The 12,763-nt window shown below is 47.6% G+C and overlaps 1 protein-coding gene across 1 annotated transcript in view; it reads left to right on the top strand.

The window, feature by feature from the left end:
- MICAL2 (microtubule associated monooxygenase, calponin and LIM domain containing 2) overlaps positions 1–12,763 on the top strand; it is a 205,382-nt gene that overhangs the window by 40,000 nt on the left and 152,619 nt on the right. The window contains exon 3 of the mRNA XM_090264022.1: positions 9,078–9,414. Coding sequence (XP_090120148.1) covers positions 9,151–9,414 — 264 coding nt within the window. The 5' untranslated portion in view covers positions 9,078–9,150. The remainder of the gene's footprint in view (positions 1–9,077; positions 9,415–12,763) is intronic.

Raw genomic sequence — 12,763 nt, 5'->3', positions numbered from 1 at the left:
TATGAGAGGCACCTTCATTTCATTCTCACAGGACTCTGTTGTTTATGGCTTGTGCCGGGAGTGCTCAGTGACTCAGAAGTTCATGTTTTTTCCATCACACCACATGGGCTTCCAGGGACTCAACCGAGGACACAGGGAAGTATTGAAACCCGGGAAATGCCCTAGCCTTTTTATCTTATTCTTCTGTCTTATTCCATTTCCAAATAGGGAAGGAATGTGCTTTTTCAACACAGGGTATGTGTGTGTAAGAGGTGCTTACGTAGGGGGGTGGGCAAGTTTATTTCTGGGGTTCAAGCAACTTTTCTGGGATACAAGGTCCTGATGGAAGGGAAGATAGAACTTGACAGAACTGGTTGTTTGGGAGGTTAATTCCTGAGTGGTCACCCTTCTTCTTAGAGGAGTGCTTTCTGACACAGGCCACGTTTGACACATCCACCACGCGAAAGTTTACCAACTGTATTAGTTTGATATTTCCTGCTCAACAGATAAACGCTTGATTCTCAGTGACTTCATATACATTTCAGTTAATTTCTCTCATTATGTAAAGTTCAAATGTTGCTGGTCATCGAGGGCTTTCTTCCAAGTGGGCATCCCGGGGGTCTGGCTCCTTTCTCCTCATGGCTTTGCCATCTTCAACATGTGGTTTCAAGGCTGCAGTGCTCTGGCAGAAGTGGAAAAGCATAGAGGATCGCCAGGGGAGGCTCTCGTGGGTCGGTCTTAGAAGTGATGTAGGTTGCTTCTGCTCACATTCTGTTACCTAGAACCTAGTCATGTGGAATAGAACCTGGTCATGTGGGGTAGAACCTGGCCAAGTGGGATCGCACAACTGCCAAGAAAGGCCCAGGAGGAAGGAGCCATGTGTTAGGTGATCAGCTAGCCGGCCTCTACCATTCCCACTGAGGCTTGAAGGTCACCTCTCACCTGAGTGTTCTTGGCGTATTTAACAGCCACTGCCCTCATCTGATATTGCAGCGAGACCTCATTATTACTCCCAGACCCTAGCATTTTGAGTTTGACAAAAGAAAGGTAGGGGAATATCATGAATTAAAGGGTCCAGACCAGAGACCAAGCCCCTGGGGTGGTGTGCAAGGGAGCACTTGTACACCTTCATCCACTTGGCATGGTAGGGGGCAGTGTGGGTGTGGCCTCTGAACTCTGGCTGTGGGGCTTCAAGTAACATGTTCACCACTTCTGGCCATGTGACCTTGGGCAAGTTGCTAACTTTTGTAATCCTTTGAAAAATGGGGATAATAATAGTATGTAACAATACTTTGGTTTGTTACAATGATTAACTTATTTAATACCTATAAAATTTTTAAACATTGCTTGAGACTTCCTAGATGCTCATTAAATGTCAGTGATGGTTATGTTCCCCAGGATGGAACATTCACTCATTCATTTAGCACATACTGTATACATGGGTCCTTGTGCTAAGAACTGGGAGTAGGGAAGTAAAATGTTAATTTCAACACAGAACTTATAATAGAGGCAAGTACAGGATACTTTCTATGGCTATGAATTTGCTTATTCTGGTACTTCCCACCATTAGTTTTGAGATAGGCTGGCCTCCTGGAAATGTGAATTTAGAGTTCACAGTTTTCCTAGGCATCCAATGTGTGATCAAGATGATTTGGGGCACATGCAGAATAGACTCAGTTTTTGTTGGTAAGATGGGCTCAGTGTGTGTGTTGAGATGGGTTATTTTGTCACATCCTGGCCCATAAACAGGTACACAGGTTTCTTTCTGGTGGGTGCACTGGCAGAAGGTCTTGGCATACAGCTGAGACGGGGTCAGAGATGTTGTCTTCCTATTCACCAGCATGGCTCCCTGGAAAAGGGTCTGCCACGCTCGACCCGAGGGCCTATGGCCCAGAGAGCAGAGCAGCCTTGGGGGCCTTGTTCCTGACTGCTAGACTGTAAGCCAGTTCATTAAGTTAGCACAGGCCAGGGCTTCCTGCAGAAAAGCTGCGGGACAGAAGTAGCACTGCCGGTATGGTGGGGCCACTGGGGCCGAGCACTTGTGAGGCCTGAGGGAGAGATACAGACTCTCACCTCCTATTGCCGAGACCCAGAGCTTAATCAGGGAGAGAAGACCTATGACCTTGGAATGTGTACATTGGAGAGGGTTATAAAAGTTATGCATGCTTCTGGCAGGAAGTTAGGGAAATACAGAAAAGCATAAATCTAAAAATAAAAATCCCCTGAAATACCATTTCACACACTGTTCGTGTTCGGCTTGTTTCATTCTCCTGCAGATCTTACCTTATGGAGTTGAATCATATTGAGAACTTGAAATTGTATCCTGCTTTTCACTCTGCATTAGAGCATAAGCATTTCCCCATGGATCAAATGTCTTTATAAATATTATTTTTAAAGGAGTGCCTAATACTACTGGATTGTTTTGTTGCACCATAATTCATGAAACCATGCCCTATTGTTGACATTTGTGGACTTTGGGAGCCTGAAAGCACTTCAGAGACTACAGAACTGAGCTCATTTTTTCATTTACCCAATGACTGCAGAGAAGGCAGGGCGTATTATTTCCATCTATGTGGTTCATGTCAGTTGGTGATGAAGAGTGTGGATTTTGAAGTGAGATGGAACTGGGTTCATTGAACAGCATTGCTACTCGCTACCTGTGGGATACTGAAGAGGTTACTAACTTCTGTAAATCTGTCTTGTCTTCTGTCGAACAAGGATGGCTAAAGAAATCATGGATGTGAGGGGCTGGCGATAGGGTCCGGCACACTGTGAGCCACTGAGCAGTGCGGCAGTCAGTGTCCTCATGAGGGTGGTGAGAGGGGCAAGCTCAGTCTCCTCATGCCCAGGCCAGAGCTCTGCCGCCTCAGAGGCTCTGGTCCTCCTAGAAGATGCTTGAAGAGAGACTTAGAGGTACAAGTGGAAATGTGGAGCACTGGCTAGAAACCATCATGACAAAATGTTTAAAACATGTGTACATACACACATATACACGAACACACATGCATGCATATACATGCACAAAACATGAATGTGCTTATAGATGTGTGTGCATATATGCACACAATGCACCTATATGTACATGCATACACACTGCATGCACATGCATATACACATACACATGCATGTGCACTACACATGCATATACACATATGTATATGCACGTGTAATAGGAACCAGATATGGCAAATTTATATTTGCATTAAAGGCAAGCAAGATGGGAAAGTTCTGGAATGACTTGTTTATCTCCAAGGCCTTTCTTACAGACTAGAAACAGAGAGGGAGGGAAAGAAAGAAGGAGGGAGTCCCCACAGATTTGTTGTGAGGACTCCTTAGGATAATGCAGGTGAGAAATCCTGGCCTGTCATGGGCCTCTGATGGTGTCAGCCTCCTTCATGGCACTGTGACTGGTCAGCATATAGGTCTCTGTTTCATTGCAGGGGTAGAGGTTGTGGGGGAGGGGGGTGTCATCTGGGGATTTGTTACCATGAATGATTCCATGAGGAAATGGGTGGAGTTGAGGGAGTGAGAATGTACGAGGTCACTTTAGGACAGACCAGTGGAGTCAACTCACTACTGAAAAAGAGTGGGGAGAGGGCTGGGCCTGGAAGAGCGAGGGCCAGGTGACCTGGGCTCTCCTGGAAGAGCAGCATAGAAGGCCAGGGCCTGCAGTGGGCCTGGAGCCTCTTGCCTGAGTTCCCTACTCTGGGGCAGTGTAGACAGAGGGCAGTGTTTGGGCCTTTGCTGCAGACTGGGAACCTGTTTGGGCTTTCACAGTCCGTCTCCTGATGTTATCATCGGCTCTCCCTAGTGGAGGCCCCAAGCAGTGTGTATAAGAAAACTGCACACTATGTTCAGCCCACATGGAGGGGCTCTGACCTCCTGTGGGTGATCTCAAGGCTAAAGCCCAGAGCTGTTGGAGAGGCAGGACTGAGTTCACGGAGGCTGTCTTCTAGTCAGAGGAGGCAAGGGTGGAGCAGGCTGCCCCAGGGAGTGGTATGCTCTCCATCGGGGCAGGTGACCACGGGGAGTCTGGGAACTCCTGGCTGAAAGGACAAGGGGGCCCTCTCAGTCCCTTCCCAACCCTGGGAGTTACAGCTTTTTGTTCAAGTCCATTGCCACATTCTCTCAGAGATGGAAAGCCAGGCCTCCCTGGGCCTTCCGAGAAGATGATGTCTACAGGTATGGCCAGTAAACTAGGTGTTTTGCCCATGCTGGGCTCTGCAGAGAGGCAGCATATGTGGGAGGCATTTCCCACTGTCAGAGCTCTGCCATCCTGCCTTATCTCAGCTGTTGAATCCAGGTAGCCATGACTGAAGTTCTTCTGTAGTCAAGGTACAGAGCTGGAGCTCCTAGTCCTTCCAGCCAGCCTGAGAGTGCATGGGGGTCAGCACCCCATTTCATTGCTAAGGAAACCGGCCCTGCCCAGTGGCCTCTTGCTGAGGTAAACCTGGCAGATGGTAAGGGGATGGGGAGCTTGGTAGTGCCAGTAGCAAGAGGGTTTTTAGATTGCATTTACCTTGAAACGTGTCTCATCTGTAAGCCTTGAGGGTGGGTTGAGGGTTGAGCTTTTCTCCTGAGCCAAATTGCTGCTTTGTGGGAAGGTTCTGCCCAGTGTCCCTCCAGCCCTCCTTAAGTTTTTATAGGACTCCACCATTTATCCACCACCTGGTCACACTGTTTGATGCTATTAGACAGGCGAGGAGGCTCAGGGCAGGCAGAAGGTGTGACAGTCCTAAATGTGAGTGCACTGGCGACTCTTGGGCCAGGAGGCTCCTTCTCTAACTTGAGAGGTACTTAGGGATTCTGTATAAACCTTGAACTTGTCTCACAGATGCCATGGGCCAGGCCCATTACCAATGCTGTTGCCGGCAGTTTGAGGCCCTGGGTTTTAGTTTGCAACAGACAGAGGCAAGGAAAGGGAATTGCTTCGTGACTCATGAAGTCACATAGGCAGGACCACAAATAAGGGACTTCAGTTGGCAAAAAACAAACTGCTTCAAGGCTATTCTTGGAAACTAAAGCATCACATCTTGTTTCTTCCCAGAAAATACAGAAACCTTTCATATTTTGGGGTAGCTGGTTTTATTTATATTTTGTATCAAACTCTAAAAAGGCAACAGCTGGGTGGTGGTTGACAAGGAAGACATTAACAAGAGCTGTTACCCAAGATCCTCTGACTTAACTAATCCTTCTCCTTTAGAGGAAGGAGAGCAGATAGCCACCAAAAGTATTGCATTCCAGTTTCTGGAAGAGAAAGCTTGAAGCTCAGACTCAGACAGTCCTTCTAAGTCAGCCTTTCTATTTCTTTAATAAAACCACCGTGTACTATGCATGTTTTTAGTTCGTTACCCAAACTTCCTTGTTTGAGTTTCCCCACTGTGTATGTGGGGAACTTAAAACTCAGAAGTTAAGTGAGGTGTCCAAGGAGACACAGGGAGGAATTAGATTTGAACCCAGATCTGAATCGACAGACCATGGCCTCTAGTTTTAAAGTATATTTTTCCTTGACCTGGAAAACCAGTCCCAGTGGTTATCAATTATGTTCCTTTTCCTCTTCCTTTTGGTTTGATAAGGTTTGGGCCATTTGTAGAATAGTAATAAGTGCTGGTTATCCTGTAGCCACCAGGTGCTAAATACATCACCTACATGGTCTGATTTAATCCTTACGGCCCTATGAAGTGAGGCTTATTGTCCCCATTTTACAGATGAGAAAACGGGCTGAGACAGATGAGATACTTGCCGAGGGTCACACAGCTAGCAAGTGCATCTGACTGATTTAGACCCAGGTTTGCCAGACCCGAACAGTCTGATGTTGTCCTGTGAGAAACCGACCTCGCATGGCTATGAGTCATTTTTAAGGCCTTAAATTGGAGAGTTGCTTTTAAAGGTTGAGACTAGACCCTTTAGATCCAGGGAGACAGGTCTGAGCCTGGTACAGGCTGTGGGGTACAGTCCAAGGCAGCGCTTATCTTGTCCTGTCTGGCCGTCTCCCTCCACCTCCTTTATCTCACTCTAGATAAGAGCTAGTTCCTGGAGCTCCCACGCCCACCCAGCGCCCTCAGCACCACCTTTGGGTCTTTCCACGGGAGGCCTAAGATTAAATTGTCCATTATTCTTTTGAGGGGAGGGGAGGAGGCAGCTGGGGTTGGGAGGAGACAGGTTCTTCCAGTTTGTAAATGATTCTCTGGCACTCCACCATTTTAGATGAGGAGGAGTTGGCAACTTGGAGAATTGATTTTTCAAACTGGTGCATTCTCCAGGGACAAACCCGTCCCGTATGATGGATGCAGCCCACATTTCCCCACCTACCAAGTGCCTCCCAGAGCCACGCTCTGCTGTCCCATGTGTATCTCGTCCTCCACAGCAACCCTGCTAGGTGCAGGTTGTCATCCGTCTCTTACAAAAGAAGAAACTGAGGCTTCTGTGGGTTGCGTGAGTCCATGTGGGCAGTGAAAGACCAAGCTGAATTTTGGACTCCGGCTCTAATACCCGCAAAGCCTGTGGTTTTTTCTGCACCATCTGCCCATCCTTGGAAGGGACTGTGGGATTCCAGTTGAATTCAAGCACTTTTCTACTTGCCAATCAGAGACTGCCTCCTTTGCCCAATGCTGGGCAGAGAAGTGGTTCCAAAGATAAAGACTGAGGATATTAATACTCTGAAAAGCAAATGAGTCTTGGTCTCTGTTTATGCTCTCTGGGTGGCAAGTGTTGGATGGGGGAAAGTTGAAACACAGTAGGAGGTAGTGTTTATGTGAGTGATGCCAAAGTGAGCATTGTGGCTGTGGAAGAAGCTGGGAGAGCATCTGGGAGGGCTCCATGTCTTCCCGGTGCCAGGCAACCTCAGAGCCAGCTTCCAGGTCTGCTGGGTTTGTGGGGTTGTGGGGTCAGAGCAGCCAGGTATGTTCTCGTGGAGTACAGAGACCTGGCTGCGGAGTGGAGCTTGGCTAGGCCTGGTGCAGGAAATGTGCTCTTCTCCCTTCAGCCCAGCATGTTGCAGGCATGGTGGGAGCTCCTGGGGGAAACAGGGAAGGGAGGGTGGGGTCGCTGGTCAGTCGCTGGGTGCCTGGAGAACGAGCGTGTCTGCCCCCAGGAGGCTGCTCCCTGTGGATGGAGCTCAGCCAGGCTGCCGTCCGAGGTTCACGGGAGAGCTTCCCCTTCACCCTCCCCACTGCTTTCCTCCCGGTCGCCTGGGCAGCCCCTCAGCTGCCTCCTTCTCTAGCCCGCCCTCTGCCCGCTCATCTTCCCAAAGACTTGTCTCAGCTGCTGATTTGTGTCTGGCACCCCAGGACCCCCTGGAGAAGCCAGCCCTCCCACGATCTGCCCTGGGTGCTCTCACGACACCATGTCATGAGCCCTGAACCCCCAATGGGTTGAACTTGCTGTCATTCCGCAGCTGTACTGACTCTTTCAGACTCACACCTTTGTGTGCTATTTCCTTTGACTGAAATGTCCATTCCCCAGTTTTCTAGTGAAATCTACTGCGTTCCTAAAACTGTAGCATTTTGGCATTTGCCTCGCATGGCTTCTCTGGCTCTGTTGGCCACCTCCTGCTCTGGGCATGCACGCACTCTGTTCATATTCTACAAGTGCCTGTGCACTGTCTTGTAATCAACTCTTCCTGTGCCTTTCTCCCTCGACAGGCCCCATCTCCGTATCCCCAGCACCTGAGGTGGTGCGTGGCTCTTGCTAAGACACTAGTTATTGTTGCTGAGTGAATGAGTAAAGGATTAAGGACAAAGATAAACACTGGCTCTCTCTGCCCGTAGTATTATAAAGAAGCCAGCCCGCAATCCAAACGCACCCATAATAGTGTTCCCATCTGGAGAGTGGGGAACCGCCCAGCCTGAAGGCCCTGTCTCTGTGTTTGCTGACCTCCTCCAGCCAGGCCTCTGTCTGGGGGAGCGCAGTATGCTGTATCCTCTCATTTACAGACCCCCACAAGCCCTCCTGACAGCTGCGCCAGCCTCAGCTCCTCCATGCTTGTCTCCTCGCACTAGCTTTTGGATTCTGGAAAAATAGCTAGTGCTTTGGAAAATCAGCTCTAATTTATTTTTGTTCCTTTGAAACTTAAATGACTTTCCCAAGAAACGCCTGAGGTTAGAGTGGTACAGGGAGAAAGGACGATGGCCAAAACCCAGACAAGCTATTTTTGTGATGTGAATGCACACCCATTGCATTTTTCCTTCCATCAGCCCAAGCACTTGTTCCAAAGAGCTTACAGCATGAGCTAACAGAGCACAGGCTCCTCTTGAACATCTCTGATGGAGGTAGGTGCTGTGCTTCCATCAGAGACCAGAAACAGAGAGAAGTTTTGAGAAGTTATCGTTTGTTGTCTTCTAGGGGAAAGACTGACCCTCTGGTAACCAACAACAACAAAAAGACAAAGATTGATGTGTAACGATTGGTGAGATGGTCATGGAACTGAGGGAGGCAGGTGCTTGGATAGTTTTGGTCTGTGCACTAGTGTCATGTGACTAGATTATGTTGTATTAGTCAGCCAATTGGTAGCAAGAATTTAGGTATTTAATGGTGTTAAATCTAGAGTACTTTTCTCTTTTATCCCTTTTCCTAGTTACTATTTCCAGAATCATCTGGCTTATAGCCAATTTTTGTTGTTGGGAACATTTTATTTGTTTTAAATTTATTTTATTTTATTGTTGGTCAACTACAGTTGTCCCAATTCTTCCCCCGTTGCTCTTCCTGGCCCACCCACCCCCGCTCCCACAGTCAGCCCCCACCCCGTTGTCCATGTTCATGGGTCCTTTATACTTGCTCCTTGACTAGACCCCACCCCTTCTTTCCTCCGTTATCCCCCCATGATCTCACAGCACACCTGATCAGGTAGTGTTGACATTCGCCAGGGAATAGCTTTGAGCTATCTGTGGTTCTCGTCAGCTAGTAAGAGGAGTGAGGAGAAAGCGATTGCCAGCAGGCAGCATTACTAGGTTAGACAGCATGATTGGACATTTTCTACAGATTACTTATGTTTTGTATTAAGTAGCATGTTTAGTATCTTAAAGGAGTTTCATTTGCTCTCTCGGCACTCATTCCTGCCCACCTTTGGAGCTCACCTCTGGTTCCACCTACCTTTGCAGGCGTGACGTTTCTCTGGTACTTCATGGTGTCCTCCTCCATCTCCACACCACTGTTCCACGTGGCTTCTGAAACATGGGGGAAAATGAAGACGAGAAGCAGACCCAGGCCGGGCAGGTTTTTGAGAACTTTGTCCAGGCTTCCACGTGCAAAGGCACCCTCCAGGCCTTCAACATCCTCACACGGCACCTGGACCTAGACCCTCTGGATCACAAAAACTTTTATTCCAAACTCAAGTCCAAAGTGACCACCTGGAAGGCCAAAGCCCTGTGGTACAAATTGGACAAGCATGGATCCCACAAAGAGTACAAGCGAGGAAAGTCCTGTATGAACACCAAGGTAAGGGAACCTACATGTGGACATTAGTTACTCTTGTGGGGCACGTGGGTGGACTTATTGAGAGGGTTGGGAGTTATTGCTATTTTGACATTCTAAGGTTGTTAATAGGTATGGGTGTGTTTTATTGCCTTGCTTGGTTAAAGGTTTTCTTTGTTTGTATGTACATGCACAGCTTATCCTTTCCATCTTATCATGGTGGCTTTAGCAACTCCTCTTGTGCCCTTTCCAAAGCCAGGAAAAGAAAGGCATGCTCGCCCTGCAGAGTAGCTCAGTTGGTTGGAGGATCATCCCACACAACAAAAGATTGCAGGTTAGATTCCTGGTCATGACACATACCAGGTTGTGGGTTTAATCCCCAGTCTGGGCACATACAGGAGGCAAATGATTGATGTTTCTTTCTCTTCCTCTCTCCCTTCCTTTCTCTCTAAAAAATTTTTTTAAACAGTGGAAACAAAGGCATGCTTGACATTATGCCACTTCTATTACTACTACCACTACTACTGCTGGTCGCTACTATTTATTGAGCAACTTCTCTGTGCCAGGCACTTTATGTACATGGTTTCATTGAATACCCACAGTAGTCCATTGAGCCATTTTAGAGACATGAAAACTGAAAAGTCAATTATCTTGCCTGAGGTCATACAATTAGAAGGCAACCTTGGTCTGATTCTAGGGCTTAAGCCCTAAATTCTGTGGAGAGGCATAATCAGAGAGTTGTGTTCCTCTGAGAGCAAACATTTTAGAAAGATGCCCTGACTTTAATTGGCTGAGAAACAGGTCTTTGGTCCTTACTGCCTTTTCCTCTCTCTCTCTCTCTCTTTCTCTTCCTCCTCAACCTCCAATTCTCTTCCTCCCCATGTCCTCCCCCAGGATGCATTTCTCTGCTCAGGATCACTCTTGCAGTTAACCCTCCACAAGCTGATTACTTTCCCTATTGTTTGGCCGTAGGCAACATCTGTGAATGTGGGGCTGACCAGCACGTCATATCTCAGATAGCTCTGCAATGCCCACCGCTGAATGGACAGCCAGGAGTCAAGACTTCCTGGCTGGGCCTTAGGGGCAGTGCGCTCTGGGCACAGGTCCAGACTGGATGTTTAGGTTAAAAGTGAGCGTTCTGTATTTAGACCTCACAGGAGAGAGCTCAGCCAGAGCCCTTGGAATTCTAGTTGGTGCCAATCCCAGACAAGAGGATTGAACTCTCCATGGTGATCAGTACTGTTATGTGTTTGTTTTGGTGATGAGGAGCAGTTGAGTCCACCGTGGGATACGGCTGCTTTCTCTTGCCCCTGGGGCAGACAGCTGCCAAGCTCCCCTGAGGCTGGGACACACAACTGTATGGAGGATGGAAAGAGCACTGCATCAGGGTGAAACAGATAGATCACTTCAGCCCAGAGCATCCTGGCTATCCGGAAAGTGCCTGCCCACAACCTGCCAAGCTTCAACCTTACACACAGGAGATGGAAGTATTACAGAAAGAGAGGGGGTGAAAGGAGTGGGGCCAGTATGCTATGGCCAGTCCTGCCCAGTACCTTCCTTCCTAGTTGTAATTTTATGGTTCATAGTTCACTGGGCAGTTGTTCAGAGTTAGAGGCGGGGGAAACTTTTAGCTTTAAAAGCATTACTTTTTTCAGTAATTACGATATGGTGGCTTTCTTTTAAAAAGGTACCACAGAAGTCAGGTGCCTGGGCTGCAACGTGTTTTCTCAGGGAAGGTTTTCGAAGGTCTTATTTTATTAGGAAATGCATTACCCCTTCTAGCTGTTGAGGGAACTCTCTTGGTGATCTGAAGACAGACCTTCACAGGGAGTCACCAGAAGAGGGACCGAATGGAGGCCTGACCACCATGTAAATGTCCTTCCTTCAAAAATCACTAGCCAGTTGCCTAGCTTGTCTGGCCAACCCCTATTTTACAAGCTTTGGTGGCTTGAAGTAGAAGAGTCCTTACATCCTGTGGTTGGCAGGTTACCATTGGTGTCTGAGATACAAAGGGGAAGAACGAAGATCTTTAGCGAGCGATGCTAAGTATCAAATTCCTTGCTCAGGAATTTTTACACCTTTCTGAGAAGCAACAAAGACATTTCAAATGTGTGATAGCTCATCTTATAAAAGCTATCTGAAGAGCAGAAAATACATTTGACAAAGCGCGCTAAGTACAGTTGTGACTGTGTGAGGCCACTTTAGCTGCGCATTTCAGAAACCCAACTCAAACTACCCCAAAGAAAACTGAAATCGGTATGTAATTCGTATAAACAGGAAGGTCCAGACACTCAAAGTCTGTCCCATCCCTTCTCCTTCCATTTATCTCTTGGATGTTTTGCTTTGTTTTGGCTCCATTCCTCCATCCTGCAAACGGATTTTTTCCATGTTGGTAGCCTCTAGTTCATATCTTTATAGCTCTGTGACACAATAGGCTAGAATCTTTCTCTTTCTGCTTGATATTGAAAAAAAATCTCAGGGATGGATCCCTATAGGCTCACCTCTAGGTCACTTATTGCAGCCAAAGCCAGGGGAGCCGGATACTGTCTTTGGCAGCCCTTTCAAGCATCACATGATTGACATGAGGGAGGAGCAGATCCCCAAGGACATGAGGTGAGAGACAAATAAACAACAGGTGTCCTCTACAATGGTTATATATTTGTACTTGGTTATGGGAGAGGCCCTTTCCGTATTGGATTCATGTGGATGGTTAGTGATCAGCTCTAAGAACCTGGCACTTACATTCCTTGTTGTGAGTCAAGGAAAACACAGAACACGGTCCTGCTCTCCTGACATGAACAGATACGGTCTTGCTCACACCCCTCATTTAGGTACAGTCATTTAGATGTAGTCAAACAAGAATTGCTGAGAATTTTCATGCATGCGGTTGATAATTAATGCAAAGCCGGGACACAGGTGTATTGGGTTGTAGGCATAGAGCCAAGCTCCTGATTAGCACTAGGTAGAGCGGTAATGATTGGAATTCAGTCAGAACTTTCACCTTGTGCTGACGTGGCTGCATTTCTGAGGCATCTGGAGTGGATCTGGGGTTCAGCATTTCATAAGCATTTATTGGCCCCTACTGCATGCTAAGAACTCTGCTGCTTCCTTCGCGCCTGCAGTGAGTGTGTGTGTGTGTGCATGTGCATGTGTGTTGTTGGTGATGGTGGGGGAGACTGGTGATGAGGATCTGTTTGAAAAGAAGGTCTCTGGTACAGATGCCAGGGGACAGGGAGAAGGACCCGTGAGGTCACTACAGCGTTGGCTTACATGCCGGTTGCATAACCTAACTTGGGAATCATTGTTTATTATTGATTAGTATTTATGAAGGTTTTGTTAGTCACTTAATAATTCCTTCCCTGGGTGTGATCTG

This window comes from Furipterus horrens, unplaced genomic scaffold, assembly GCF_987537825.1.
Source record: "Furipterus horrens unplaced genomic scaffold, mFurHor1.1.pri manual_scaffold_2, whole genome shotgun sequence".
Taxonomy (NCBI): Eukaryota; Metazoa; Chordata; class Mammalia; order Chiroptera; family Furipteridae; genus Furipterus; species Furipterus horrens.
This window is presented reverse-complemented; position numbering and strand designations above follow the sequence as displayed.